Here is a 14,516-nt window from a genome sequence, read left to right as displayed (position 1 = left end):
CGGGCTGCATCAGCGTTACGGTTGACGTCCCACGAGTGATTAAAGAGACTACTTTGGTTTTTAGATAGTTTTAGCGTTGAGATTACCGTTCAACCGTCCTGAATCAGGATTACAGCCTTTGTATACCGGTCAGAAATTTAAATGGAGACCGCAGCCGGCGGACTTTAACTAGGTATGAATGGGCAGGAAAATAAACATGATGGACTTCCTGGGGGATTTAAATGCTAACGAAAGCTAAGAGCGAGCTAGCGGCTTGTGCTTGGCTTTAAAAGCACTATTAGGCATTACAAAGGTGCCACGAAAATTTTGAACAACGTAAGTTGGTTAGTTATAAGCCAAACTAACTTACCATCCAAGCCAGAGCCCCGCTTCCTGCAGCGCCGTTGGACATCTTCCTTTGTGATCCTTATTTTTCGTGATGCAGCTCGCAAAATGTCTTCAGTCCCAGTAAAATTAAAAGTCCGTCTACATAACAAATGTCTCACTTGCTGAAAGGTACCCAAACCTGTTTTTCTCTCATGTTCTTTCTCCGTCTGCTTTATATATAATCCCTGGAGTGTATCAAAACAAGGAGAGGGGAGTGTAATCCCAGCTATTGTTAAAATCGACAAGCGGTGGCACAGTAGGCCTAAACTTCCAACAAAGATGCTAACCCGGCTACTTGCTGCAAAATAAATACTGTACAAAACGCACGTATTAAAAAGGTTTACAACGACATGTGCAAACAAAATATAATGAAAGAGCAGTTTAATTGAAAAGCTCTGAAAGGATATAATTAAATCCTTTTCATTTAGTAATAAAACGAATATTAGCTAACAACAGCGCCCGCTGTCCGGCTCCGCCATCTGCAAGATAGACGGCGAATCGTCTCGCAGATAAACCGACCAATCAGACGGCTGCTTTTCAAAAGCGCCGGTTGTTTGACCAATAGGATAAGTCCGCTTGTAGTGACCCTTGCTCTGTTTTCAACGCAAGATGGCGGCAAATCCACTTAAGCTTTGGCGCTGCAAAACCCACAGTGCGATAGATACATTGCCCTTGCTTTACACTAGACTCGACTGCAAAAATATCGTAATTCATTACTCTACCTCTACACGTTTACTAAGGTCCATCCCTCCCCATTACACCCACACTAACCTGCATTTATTTAATGTATAACAAGGGAAATGAGAAGATGTAAAAATATCTTAATTTATTATTTAGCAACAGAGGGAACAACAAAAAAAAGAGTTTATTACTAAAACGAGATCTGGAGCAAACTGAGTTGATAACATCAACCGTGGTTTGCTATGTAGAATGTCCCCATGCATCACAAAGTACAGACACATTCACAGTAGAGGCAAATTTTACCAACAAACTACAACTTTGTTAACTGTCCGTGTCTCATAGGTTAATTGGCCCTTAGGTCAAATTAAGTTTGTTACAGATACAAATTTCATATTTTTTTTATTCATCTATCATTAGGCCATGCATGTTTAATCACCCTGGAGGATTTACACGTTTAAATATTGCACTGATTTATCAACACAGGTCAATTGTAGAGCCCAAACTATCACCCCAACAGTTAGCTTCAAATTTGTCAGAACAATAATTTAAAAAAAAAACTGTAAAAGTAGAGGTCCCTTATTTTTTTTTATAGGTAAAAACAGGTGTTAAGCATCTTGTAGGTGGATGATGATTTCAAATGATGTCTCCTCTTCCTCCTTCAAGCTCTGTCTGAACAACTGAGAATGCTGCCATGACTGGTCCCCTTCTCCCCCGCTGAGTTCTGCAGAAACGATGAACTCTGAAGAACCGCACAGACTAGAGAACGACTGCATCTTCCCATCTTAAGATTCAGAAACAGGGGAGGAAACTATCAGGAAAGATCACGCTAACATTTGGAGTATTTTACATAATATAGCACACGACTGTACCTCCAGAGAATTCTGTAGTAGTCTGGCTTGAATGTAAGCGCCAACACACTTTCCCAGAGTGGAAAGTCTGGCTACTGGCTATGATAGAGGCCTGCTTTATCTTCAATCCTGCTGAAGCAAAGTCAAACTTCCAGCTGATTCTTCCCATAGAAGACTCTTCTGTTCGGGCTATGTACACCTAAAGAAAGCAATACAATTAGGTATCACATTTGCAACTGTATGTCTTCCCACATATCCAGAGATTCTTTTCATTTCCTCTATTCCCTTACTAATACACATCACCATACTGAGCTTATATCGTGATAAACATTTACAATCTGTTGTTAATCTTCGTCACATTCAACAACTGACAGCTGTTCATCTATCCTCACATCAGACTAAATTGTCATTTAGTATAATTTCATTCAGTCAGCCTGACAGTGTTGATGTTTGCTGATTTTTTGGCTCTTCTATTGAGAGTTGAGCAATTGATTATTTGACAAATTGTCAATCAGTTGCAAGAAAATTAATATCTATCTTGGGGATTGCTTACTGTCAGATTACTAGAAAGAACACAAAATAATTGCTGGTTCCAGATAAGAAGATTTAAGGCTTGTTTTCATCATACAATATTAAATTCAATATTGTTTGGTTTTGGACTGTGAAGATAAAACAATGTAAGGACACCACTGCAGGCTCTGGTCTGTTTATGTTTCATTCACCAACAAATGAACAGATTCATTGATAATCAAACTAGTCACTAGTTCCACATAGAATTTTATTTTGTTACTCCGTCAAGGAACGCCACAGTGTTATGTGATGATCAGTGTACGTTTGTCTGTCTGTTGGTCTGTCTGTCCGTTCGCAACATTACTCAAAAACGGACAAACGGGTTTGAATGAAATTTTCAGGGAAGGTCGATTACTATGGACTTATCCATCAGAAATCATACAATGACTGAGCAACCTTGGCCCAGTACTGCGCTCTCCGAGTGCTTTTCTTGTTTTTTCTGTGGCAACTGCAGAGCTTCATCAGGCTTGACCAGTTCAACTACTTAAAAAAAAAAAAAAAAAAAACATACTAAATAAGTGAAAGTCAAGATATCTCCTCTGCTACATACATTTTCAATATGTTTTCTTTTTTATGAGATTAGTCTGTACAAGTCTCTAACCTGCTGATGTGTAAGACTAAGTCCCTGGGGATAAATCTGTTTTTGATCCAATCGGGAACTAAAAAAAAAGTTAGTGAGCCTAAACAGGTCAAAACTGATTTACAAAACACAAACAAGATGTGTGCACATAACAAAACATCCTGTTGCGACCCAGTTGTCTAGGATAGCTGGAGGTGGAAAAGTGTAGTGGCCCAGGGCTGTAACATATCCCTTTGGACACAAACTAAATGAAAAAACATATGAATTTACATTAATCATTTTTCACTTTGGTCTTTAAAATAATCGTGCATGCAATTAAAGAGGACTTCTGGTTTTACTTTTATATTTTTGTTGTCATTATAAATGTATGCAATGCATGATAAAGACACTGTTACATTTAGGGTTGATAAAAAAAATGAATTGAAAACTACAACTTTGTTAATATTAAACATACCATATTCCAGTCATGTTCCACTTTTTTGAAAACTGACTCTTTCCTCCACACGCACTGATCCCAGTTCTGGATCTTTTCACAGTTGTTGGATACTCGGCAGTACTGATCTTTGGTGATATTGTAGCGTACATGTAGTATCTTGTCACTCTTTTCGTTCTCAGTAGGAGTAAACACGAAACCTGCATCCTGAAAAAAAAGCACAGACACACTTTTTTCAGCAAAATACACTGCTGAATTATACATCCACCTATTAAAACAATCCAGGTATGACGTGCAAAACTCCTAAAATTATAAGAATACAATACAGGTGGCTTAGCATCCAACACTGATCTCCCTGTGTGTTTCTAATGCTGTTGTGAATACTGAATTATTGTATTAATACAAACTGGTTGTATGTGGAAAATTAAATAATTCTAATGCACTCTCAGTTGCCACTTTTTCTAGGTATATTGAACTAAAATGACTACAGTTGATCATCATCAACCTTGAAATAAAATGATCTTCATGAATGTTGAAACGGTCAGTTTTGCCATATATAAAGATGGATGCAGACGATAGCTCCTCGTGAGTGATGCCAAAACATTTTGATTGCTCCATGGTGGCTGATTGCAGTATAGCTCCCTTCATGTCAGAGGATGGTCAGTAGAAAACTTAAATAAATACATTGAAAAAAGAATCAAAATGTTTTGAATTAATTGTTTGAGGCTATAAAAACTGTTATCATAATTTCTAGCCATGACTGTGTTTTTCTGTAAGTTAAGTTTGTGTCTTGAACTTAACTAGTAAGTTAATACTAGCGTTAGCCAGAACCACAATCAGTCTATGGAAAAAATCTATTCATGGTGCTGTATGGGACATTCCAAACCACTGGATGTCAGCATCTCAGACCAAAACAAACAGGCATGTTGGCCCCACCTCCCAATACGTTTCTTTCATTCTTATGAAAGAAAACCAACAAAAAAATACACTGAATGAATGTTAATAATTGTTGTCAACTCATTTATTGTTATCTCCATTTGACCTGTCTCACTTTATTTCAAAAAAAGTTTCAACACAAACAGAATAGTACAGCCTTCTTTAAGGAAGGACTTATTTAGACTGTATCATTTTAGTTAGGTGTACCTAATAAAATGGCAACTGAGTATTGATGACTTACATCATCTTTGCAATTGTCCAAATTCTTAGGGTCTGAAATGTACATGCAATTTGCAAAAACTGTACTATATCTGGGGGTTTAATTTTTTAGCTGTGGGTTCTATTAGTAGTGGTAGTACTGTAGTCACAAAAATACCGTATATCATGGTGACAGGCAACAAACTGATGAACCTAAGCCAGATCAGTCTCCACTATTCGGAGGTAAACTGAAAATGGTTGCCCCAGTTGTGTCTGTAATATTCTGTTGGTGTATAGAAAAATTGTCCAAAAAGTTCAGTAGGTCAAAGCAAAGCAGCAAGTCTCAGGAATCATGTTTCCATTAGCTTTTGTTTTCTCAGCAGTTACTTTGTAATTGTAATGTTATCTTAAGCAACCGAACTATTGTCCTGAGTTCACAGGCACAATGTAAATACACTCTGGTTTTCCAGCGAGGATTTCAGAACTTAGACAAAAAAGTAGCTTCACTTATCTGTAAAGACCATCCAAAATATAGTTTGAAGCCTGATATTGTTCCCTAGCCAAAATTTAAAGAAATTCTTTGTGGCACAATTATTTTGTTGATGGGAACAGGCCTACTGACAGGGCTAGTAAAACAGATATATGTTTAAGCCCCTATATAATGTAATGTAATGTACCTGTGTGGAGGTCCCAGTGTCAGCTCCACCAGTCTCTCCCCGTGCTACCCTCCAGGCCAGAGAGCCAGAGTTGCGACCCCCCAGTTCTCCTGGTTTTGGTTTCTTTGGGGAAATGAACTCTACCAGCTCTACCAGGAGCCTCTCTGTCAGCTCCTTCTTCCTGTCTGGACTCAGGGACTGCTGCCTCTTCAGTGTTTAGAGCAGAAAAATGGTGGTTTACATCACAGCCACCACAGCAATTAATCTTACAGAGAGGGCTAAAAGGGTCTAGACTTACCGAGGCACAGAGTCCATTAATGGTGTGCAGGAGCCAGGCTTCCTGTACCCTGGTCCTTCTTGACAAAACCTCTGGATGTTTGCAGGAATACCTCCACGTCACATCAACCACCTGCAGCATGAACACACACAATTGTCTTTCTATACTTGTAAGGGCCCTCATTAACATAATGCATGCCCTTTCCAACACCATAACAATCACAATTAAATGCCTAACCTAAACCTAATTACTAATTTTATCCTTGAAACAGATTCTTAACCCTCAAACAGCCCCTTGAGGTAGTGTGGACCATATACTATATATAAAGTCTTTATATACAGTCTATGGTGTGGACTGGCCCATATGTCCTTAAAATGCATAAATGTTTTCATTGAAATGGTTTAAGACTGAAACGTCCTCAGAAGAACAGCAATGCAAAGCAACATACACACTAAACTATTTCAAGAATCTGTTGAACCCGGAAGACAATCCCTCTGTAAACGACAGTAAACTGTGTCGAGCGCCTCCAACACAACTAAAGAGGTATGAGGAATTTGTGCATTTCAAAACAACACAACAGATGGTGCTAATTTTTACACTAACTGAAGAAGATTCCTCAGAAGTAAAAGATGCAGGTTTCAAACCTATCAGGCAAACTGCTTTCGCATATGTTTTATGAGGATGGAAATACATTCAACCTGTTTGTTAGACCTCAAGGAGGTACGTGTGTTTTACTGAGTAACGCTGAATGTAAACTTCTTCAAGGAGTAGTCTAGAGATAGTTCATAGTTCCTGTAATTCAGAAAATCACAACTTACAAGTAGTGTTTTATCCAAAGCTTAATATATCTCATTTGTCTGTGCCACTGAGGTCAATTATTGTCCAAATGCTCGTATGCTATATACATTAATCTGCAGCTGAAAGCAGTCCCCAGCAATTACTAATGTTTGAGAACATCTGATAAAAAATGTACCCGTCTTAAGACATGATGTTCAACCATGTAGAAAACATGTTTATAGTCATTTCCAAAGTTAGTGCTGGTAAGCAAAGTGAAAGCAGGCTGTCACAGAAAAGGGGAAGACACAGTATTGTTCAAAAATGGGAATAACACACCGCACATTCTCAGACCTTCTCAAAATGGAGATAGTTTAACAGTACATATGGGTTGTACCCATTCAAAGAAGAAAAGCTAGATAGAGACATACAATGAATCCATGAATTAAATTAGTTCATAGCTACCACAGACTGCACTTTTCAATTGTTAGAAGAGTTTGTGGATGTGGGGGGGTTTCCATGCAGTTCATATATTTAATTTTATTGTCACAGGCAAAGAAGAAAGACAGAAAGTATAAAGTGATTGGACTTATGCATTATTGGTTTTGGTTAATAGATTTGCTAATAGCAAATAAAGTATATAACTGAACCCATCTTTAAGGGCATGATACTTTTACATTATTCTTTACTTGACAGTTGTTTTAATGGACCCCAGAAAAGAGATCATAAAAAGACAAAAATCTCAACTAAAAATGAAACTCGACTGATAGTGCTTAGTTGAACAATTGATAGTAAAAGTAGTGACAGTATTAGTATGTGTCTGACCTGGTCCTTAGAGAAAGCCAAAACGTAGGCCAGCTTCTTTCCCCAGCCGATTTCATACAACAGCGGTTTATCACAGACATTCTCACAGGAGTCACAGTGCAGCCAACGACGCTGGGCAGCTGAGTAAATCTCTGTCCACACATGGTCTGAAACAACACATACTTGTAAGCGGCGATAGTTTTAATAGCAGACCAAGAAGTTAAGAGATGTGGTGACATGCACTTAATATATCAAACACATGTATCAAAGAGCCCTGCCAACATACACTGAAACTGTACTCTGAGACACTGACAAGATGTCATGAGGTTAAAAAAAAATAATAATAATTTGTCTGTGGTTACATATTCATGTTCTGTTTTTATGTGTTAGAAGACAAATCATGAGTAAATAAAAAAGCAGTCAACAACATGGCTGACCAATTTCATCTTGATGCTACTGGTGACAGTCTCACAAACACGGACTCAAACAGCCAGAGTTTCATACATAACAAACCTAAGGAACCAATCAGTCTTCAGCTTTGGTTTCCAGTTCAAACATGTCTGGCTGACTTTCTTTAACATTACAACTTGCCACTGTGCCACAGTGTAGAGTAGAGTTGATGTGTGTCTCTGAAAAGAGTCAAAGTTGAGCAGGTGTGCTCGAGCTGCAGCAAGTAGCAAAGGGGTGGGTGGTGAGAGGGTTGGGGATACTAGATCCATACATAGTAAAAGAGCCAAAAGGCACGTTACATAGAAGTCATTTGAAAACATGAAGGGATTATGTTCATTGAAAAAAAAAGAACTTTTAAATGTAATTATTATATTTGTAATAATTTTTATTATATTATAATCATAATATAACATTTTATGGGTTTGAATCAATGCCAGGATGAGTAGTTTAAAATCTAAAGTAACAAAAACCAGTATTCAGATTGGACTGCTTAAAATTGTGTGATGTTGAAGATTGTGATGAATATATGAAACAGAGCAGTGTAAGTAAACTCCTAGTTTTTGTTTTCGTGCAGAAAATCAAATAAGTAATTTAGGAGCCTCATCGGCCACTCATGGACATACCTGTGCTGTCCCAGATGTACCTGGCCTCAAGTCCAAGAGCTCTGCAGCACAGGGTAAAACAGTTGGCCCACTCCCCACAGCGCCCTCTTCTGGTTTCCAGCAACTTCTCAGGATTGTTGTACCTGGGGTTATCAATAACAACAAAATAAGCACAGAAAATCTACATCAACCAAAGCAATCAAATGTACTCCATATGCAGCACAAGTTATTTTTAAAACTGACTGACAGTTAATGTTAAAAATAAAAGTAATTTGAACTGAAGATATCTAAACTATAAAATGACGCAAATGGGCAAAAAGTATTAATGAACCAAAATAAGAATTCCTTCAAGGCAAAAACCATCAAGCCCATGTCAGTGCCTCACAGAGTTAAAGCAGTAGACACGTCAACATCAACTGCATGAATCGGACCTTCATTGTGAGACTGCTGCAAAGAAACCACTACTGAGGGGAGAACAAGAAGAGGAAGAAAAGAACTGGTTGGACCAAGGAACACAAACTTTGATGATGTGAGGAATTGTACTGGTGACACTGTTGGAGATTTATTCAGAATTAAAGGCAGCATGACTACCACAACATTCTGCAGAGACTCAACATCTCATCTGTTTTGAGCTCAGTGGGTCCATGATTAGGCTTCTAGAAGGACAATAAGGCTGCTTGATCAAGAAACAGAGTGATGGAGCTGCATCAGATGACTCGACCTCCACAGTCACTTGACCAAAACCCATCAGAAATACTTTGGAACGAGTTGGAACACAGTGAATGAAAAGCAGTCAGCAAGAACTCAGCATATGTGTGAACTCTTTCAAGACTGTTGGAACAGCTGCAAGTGACGAACTCATGAAGCTGTTGGAGAATGAAGAATGTGCAAAACTATTATGGAAGCAAAAGGCGACTACTTTTTTAAAAAGCTCACTTTTAAAGCATATTTGGCTTGATTTACAATTGTTTGATTACTACATAATTCAGTCTGTGCTATTTTAAAAATATTAATGTCTTCAGTTTTGTTCTACATGGTAGAAATTAGAAGAATCTAAAAAAAAAGCTTTAATGAATAGGTGTGTCCGAACTTTTAACTGGTACTACTAATGTCTAACTTGTTCTACAACGCAATCTTAATTTTAATGAGCAAAAATGCAAACACACACACGCACACACACCTGGGGAATCGGGTGGAGATTCGGCAGCTCTGACAGTAATGGTTCTCCACTCGCTGAGCTCCCCAGCGGAGATCATCAGTGCTCGGACTGAGGGAGCTGCCATGTTGGGTCGGACCTCCACAGCGGCTGCAAGGCAAGCAGTCCACCCAGGAGAAAAAGTCCTGTTTGAACCACCTGAGCAACTCCAGCACCAGGAAATCTTCTATTCCAAGTTTACACTCTACAAACACACAGCAAATTATAAATGTAGTGCAATTAAAGAATCAATTTGAATACATTTCATTACACATAAAGGGTCTTATGAATGAGTGATGGGACTTCACCTGGGTCAGCTTCTTTAGCCTCCTTGAGCTTTTTTTGAGCAGCAGAAGATAGCTCTTGGTGAGGGATGGCGCTCCTGGCTTTCAGCTGCAACTCAGGGTTTTCATACAGCATAACGTGTTGGAAGTTAGACTGTAGAGTCACAAAAAAGCTCATACTGCTCTCCTGTCACATAGACAAAAAAACATACAGGTAGATGAATAAATAGACAGAAGAAAGCTAACAGTCCTAACAGTATTTTCCATTACTACAATACTACACTATACTATTCAAAATGTCTCTGGCAACATTCAGATACCTGCATAAATTAGAGTTTCTGTATGATGTAAAGATATCTCAGTGCCAACCTTCTTATCTGGTCTGGTAGCATTCACTTCTAATTACAATTTACGATTTCAATTAGTAGACGCTTTTATCCAAAGTCACATACATCTGAGAGTAGATACAACTCGAGGTAGGTAGGCGGGGCAGCACTAAGGACCTAGGGGACCTCACTGGACAACTGCGCCACCAATCTCCCATGCCAAAGTCAGGGGTGCTAGTCACTGAGCTATCCAGCTCTCCATCAAGCAGACATGTCCATCATTCTAAACTTCATAATAAAACTGTAGAGTTATACTGATACTACAGCAGAATATTCCACGTGTTCATTCACAGTTTCAACCATTCAGTTCACTGAGGAGAACCGTGTTTACCAGGGAAGATGGCTGCTGTGGAGGTGGTACTACTGGCTGGCTGGAGGTAGCAGCAGCTCTGTCTGGAGCTGAAGTTGAAGCTGAAGCTGAAGCAGCCTGAGTAGCAGGTTGGATAGGACATCCTCCACGCAGCCTCTGATCCCTCTCCTCTGCAATAGATTCCCTGATGAACTTCAGCTGTTCCACAGATGCAGATTTGGGAAAGACTAAGTGAGTCTCAGCCTGAAAAGAAGTAGTTTACCCATAGTTATTCAAATGACCAATAAAGCTCTAGGCAATGATGTAAATGATACACTTAATTTAACCTACTACTATAGATACCAAGAAGTTAATTATCAATTACCTCCTCAAATCCCATTTCAAAGAGACATTCCACAGCACCTTTGATGGGCAACACTTTGGTAGAGAAAGTGGGATTGCCAATACGAATTGATCTGTACTTCTCCTCATTGGGATACCTGTCGGGGTGGCATATGATGATCATATAAGGAAGTATCAGCACACTATCTGGTTAGTGCACAGTAAATTCTCAACCAAAGCAAATGTGTGCTCTAAGAATAAAAGAGTTCTGTGTTAATTTATCACAAACATACTGATGTCATACTTTACATATGCATACACTGTATACAGCAGAAGTGAGTGCACTCGTGCAATGTTACTTAAACGTTAGTCAAGTGATACAAAATTGAAACATCTCTTGGTAACTGCATGAGTTCTAAGTTGACAAGCAATAGAAATTCCTCTTATGAGTGGCCGTCCACCTAAAATGACGCACTATTTACTTAATCTACCTGTGAAAAATAGATGGACAAGTGTTCCAGACTTGGCACAAGAAATATCACCAAAAAAAACAATCTGTGACATTGTGAAGAACAGTGCATACAGAAGAATACCCTTGCTTGTTCAATGGCACAAAACTGCAAGATGAAACTTGGCCAAAAAAAAAAAAAAAAAAAAAAAAAAAGCACAGAAAAAGGGTAGAGGGAAAAATAGTCACTTAAGAATGGCAGAGCATATCTCCAGAAATGGCCACATACATATTTCTTTTTTTGCTGAAACTTCCTACAGTTTTGTTTTCTGTAGTAACAGTCATCAATGGGCCAACTTTAGCTTGACATATATCGCGGAGGAAGAAGTGAGTAACTTCGTGGATACTTTAACAATTGAAAACTGCTTTCTGCCGAGTCACCTATATGTCCAGTTCCCTAAAAAACCTGAACTTGTTCCAGGATCCTGCGTGAATGGGCGTGTGCTGAGACATAACACCAAAGTAAAAGAACAGATTTTTTTTTAGTTTGGTTCACACTGTGTGTGAACAGTAACTTATAGCAGCTTATATCGCGGATCCTTTACAACTTAGGTATCTTTTCCTAGCGTTTTGCTGACAACATGGTGTAGCTATTGTGGCGTTTATTTGTAATGTACAAAATGTTTCTAACACAATCTCAGTTTGACATGTCCTACTGCTGTGGTGTGTCATTGCGTTGGTAAGTTCACAACCTTACCTTAAAATATTGTCCGCGTACGTAAGGAGCAACTTTGCGACGTCTAAGAAGACTTCGTTTGGATTCTCACACAGTGCTGTGACTGCTGGTGACACAGCCATGTTGCTGTTTCTTCGGCAAACTGGAAAGTCCTGTCACTTTTAAATATGGTAGCTAATGCTAACAGTGCAACCTGGCTAACTCAGTCTGGTGTCTTTCGACTGTGTTTGGGGTCCTGGATGTAGCTGTCATATGAACGCCTGAATACATGTTCGCAGCTTTAAAAATGCTGTGCATATTTGTGTTTTACCGTATTAATATTTGATTAAGGACATTTACTCGATTGCTTACAATGGAATTGTGGTGCTTGCATTTTATTGAATATTTAATAGTTATACTGATCAGGCGTTCGCAAATGCTGCCTAAAGTTAGCTAAAGGTAAATACAAGGATGGCATGGACGCGTGTTTTGGCGAGTAACAGTTGACTTTGGTGTGTGTTCTGCTGAGGAGTATACCAGCTTGAGTTCCGTTTTGTGTGAAGGACATTTCACCTTTAAGTCTTGCCTCTCATTGTCATTCACCAAAGCTTCAGGTTAGTTCGCTGTTACAGTTGACAGAGAGAGCAGGATGGCTGCTCTATCGCTGAGCTGCTGGACGAAACTCCAGCTGAGAACACAGAACAGAAGGACTCTTCTTCAAAAGTTTGTCAGTGTTTGTCCAAACCAAGACTCCAAGCGCCACAGCTCCGGACAGCAGCAGAGAAGGAGGGTTGTTATTACTGGCATGGGGTTAGTGTGTCCTCTGGGCACAGGCACTACTCTGCCCTGGGAACGCCTGATCCAAGGCCACAGTGGGATTGTTGCTCTGGATTCAGAGGAGTACAAGACTGTCCCCTGTAAAGTGGCAGCTCTGGTACCTAGAGGGACTGAGGAGGGTCAGTTTAAGGGGGAGAATTTTGCCTCTCGTGGGGAAATCAATAGCATGTCACCAGCCACTGTAATGGCTCTTGGAGCTGCTCAGCTGGCTCTGGAGGACTCAGGGTGGAGCCCCAAAAGCCCAGAGGAGCAGCTCAGCACAGGGGTGGCTGTTGGCATGGGCATGGTGTCGCTGGATGAGATTGCTCGTACTTCCTCTGCCTTCCAAAAACAGGGCTACAACAAAGTCAGTCCCTTTTTCGTGCCTCGCATCCTTGTCAACATGGCTGCTGGGCACATAAGCATCAAACACAAACTGAAGGGTCCCAACCATGCTGTGTCCACAGCTTGCACCACGGGTGCACATGCCATAGGCGATGCAGCAAGGTTCATTGCCCATGGGGATGCAGTTGCTATGGTTACAGGAGGTACAGAATCCTGCGTAGGGCCTCTTTCAATTGCCGGCTTTGCTAGGGCTCGCGCACTTGCCACGAAATGGAACAACAGCCCTACACTGGCTTCAAGACCCTTTCACCCAGATAGAGAGGGCTTTGTGATGGGAGAAGGAGCAGCGGTGCTCCTACTGGAGGAGCTGGACCACGCAGTGAAGAGAGGAGCTAGGATCTATGCAGAGGTCCTGGGATATGGACTCTCAGGAGATGCTAGCCATATCACTGCACCCACTGCGGATGGAGATGGGGCATTCAGGTGACTTATTTCAGTGTAATCAGAGGTTTAGTATGTTTTTTTTTCCTGATATTCCATTTTAAAAAAATAAAACAAATGCTATAAATTATTCCACAAAACTACATGCTCCCACTGAAGCAGGTAATTGTACATCTTTTGTCAGCCAAAACAACAACAGTAAGACCCAGATTGTGATAAATTTGCACTATCCTTATCTATCAACCATTTGTTTCTACAGGTGCATGTCTGCAGCCCTCAGAGATGGTGGCGTCTCACCTTCAGATGTCACATACATCAACGCTCACGCCACATCGACACCTTTGGGTGATGCCGCAGAAAATGCAGCCATCAAGAGGCTCTTCCAGCAAAGCACTGACAACCTGGCTGTCTCCTCCACCAAGGGAGCCACAGGACATCTGCTTGGGGCTGCTGGGGCTCTGGAAGCAGCCTTCACTGCTCTGGCTTGCTATCATGGAGTCCTGCCCCCGACCCTCAACCTGGACCGCACAGAGCCGGAGTTTGATCTGAATTATGTTCCCTGCACGATGCAGCCATGGAGGACTCAGGGTCGAAGGGTCGCCCTCACAAACTCATTTGGATTCGGTGGTACCAACGCCTCATTATGTCTCAGCAGCATCCGATGACACTCTGAGACTGAGTGTTGACTTTATATTAACCACCAGATCTGATCCAGTCTGTAATATTTACCATTGATCACATCACAGACTCACATAGTGAGTAAATATTTATTTAGAGAGTTGATTAATGCAGCTTTTAGTTGGTCCTATGAACTGATTGTATTGTGGTTTCTTCCACACATGATTGGACTTGTTTGTACTGGATTTTCAGTGATTGACTTTAGATTGTACTGATAAAGAGTTATGATGGTAACACTCAATGTCTGTCATTTTTTGTTTGTTTTGAAACCCAAATAATCAAATATACAGACAAAATTAGATGGAAATGTATTGAAATAAGATAAGATAAACTTTATTGATCCCACAGTGAGGAAAGTTCACCATTACAGCAGCTCAAAAGACATCAAAAGCAGTGCAAAAA

At 40.1% G+C, this 14,516-nt stretch overlaps 3 protein-coding genes across 4 annotated transcripts in view; 1 reads left to right on the top strand and 2 right to left on the bottom strand.

Annotated features, from left to right (window-relative positions):
- Positions 1 to 865, bottom strand: part of top2b (DNA topoisomerase II beta) — a 29,999-nt gene extending 29,134 nt beyond the window's left edge. Inside the window, exon 1 of one of the 2 annotated variants that reach the window (XM_023277545.3) lies at positions 350 to 865. In XM_023277545.3, coding sequence (XP_023133313.2) covers positions 350 to 391 — 42 coding nt within the window. In that variant the 5' untranslated portion in view covers positions 392 to 865. The remainder of the gene's footprint in view (positions 1 to 349) is intronic. The other variant, XM_023277547.3, reaches the window with a different exon arrangement.
- A 348-nt stretch (positions 866 to 1,213) lies between these two features.
- Positions 1,214 to 12,084, bottom strand: ngly1 (N-glycanase 1). Its single transcript, XM_023277556.3, has 12 exons — positions 11,877 to 12,084; positions 10,715 to 10,829; positions 10,372 to 10,593; positions 9,679 to 9,841; positions 9,356 to 9,575; positions 8,197 to 8,318; positions 7,145 to 7,290; positions 5,567 to 5,677; positions 5,290 to 5,475; positions 3,500 to 3,685; positions 1,917 to 2,094; positions 1,214 to 1,828 (listed from the first exon to the last, which is right to left on the bottom strand). Exons 1-12 carry the CDS (start codon positions 11,975 to 11,977, stop codon positions 1,653 to 1,655), a joined length of 1,926 nt encoding a protein of 641 aa, XP_023133324.2. The 5' UTR covers positions 11,978 to 12,084; the 3' UTR covers positions 1,214 to 1,652.
- A 132-nt stretch (positions 12,085 to 12,216) lies between these two features.
- oxsm (3-oxoacyl-ACP synthase, mitochondrial) lies at positions 12,217 to 14,348 on the top strand. The gene is made up of 2 exons (XM_023277557.3): positions 12,217 to 13,478; positions 13,696 to 14,348. Exons 1-2 carry the CDS (start codon positions 12,484 to 12,486, stop codon positions 14,099 to 14,101), a joined length of 1,401 nt encoding a protein of 466 aa, XP_023133325.1. The 5' UTR covers positions 12,217 to 12,483; the 3' UTR covers positions 14,102 to 14,348.
- Positions 14,349 to 14,516: the final 168 nt, after the last annotated feature.

The sequence above is a fragment of the Amphiprion ocellaris genome, chromosome 15, assembly GCF_022539595.1.
Source record: "Amphiprion ocellaris isolate individual 3 ecotype Okinawa chromosome 15, ASM2253959v1, whole genome shotgun sequence".
Classification (NCBI taxonomy): domain Eukaryota; kingdom Metazoa; phylum Chordata; class Actinopteri; family Pomacentridae; genus Amphiprion; species Amphiprion ocellaris.
Note: the sequence above shows the minus strand (reverse complement) of the source record. Positions and strands in the feature narration are given on the sequence as shown.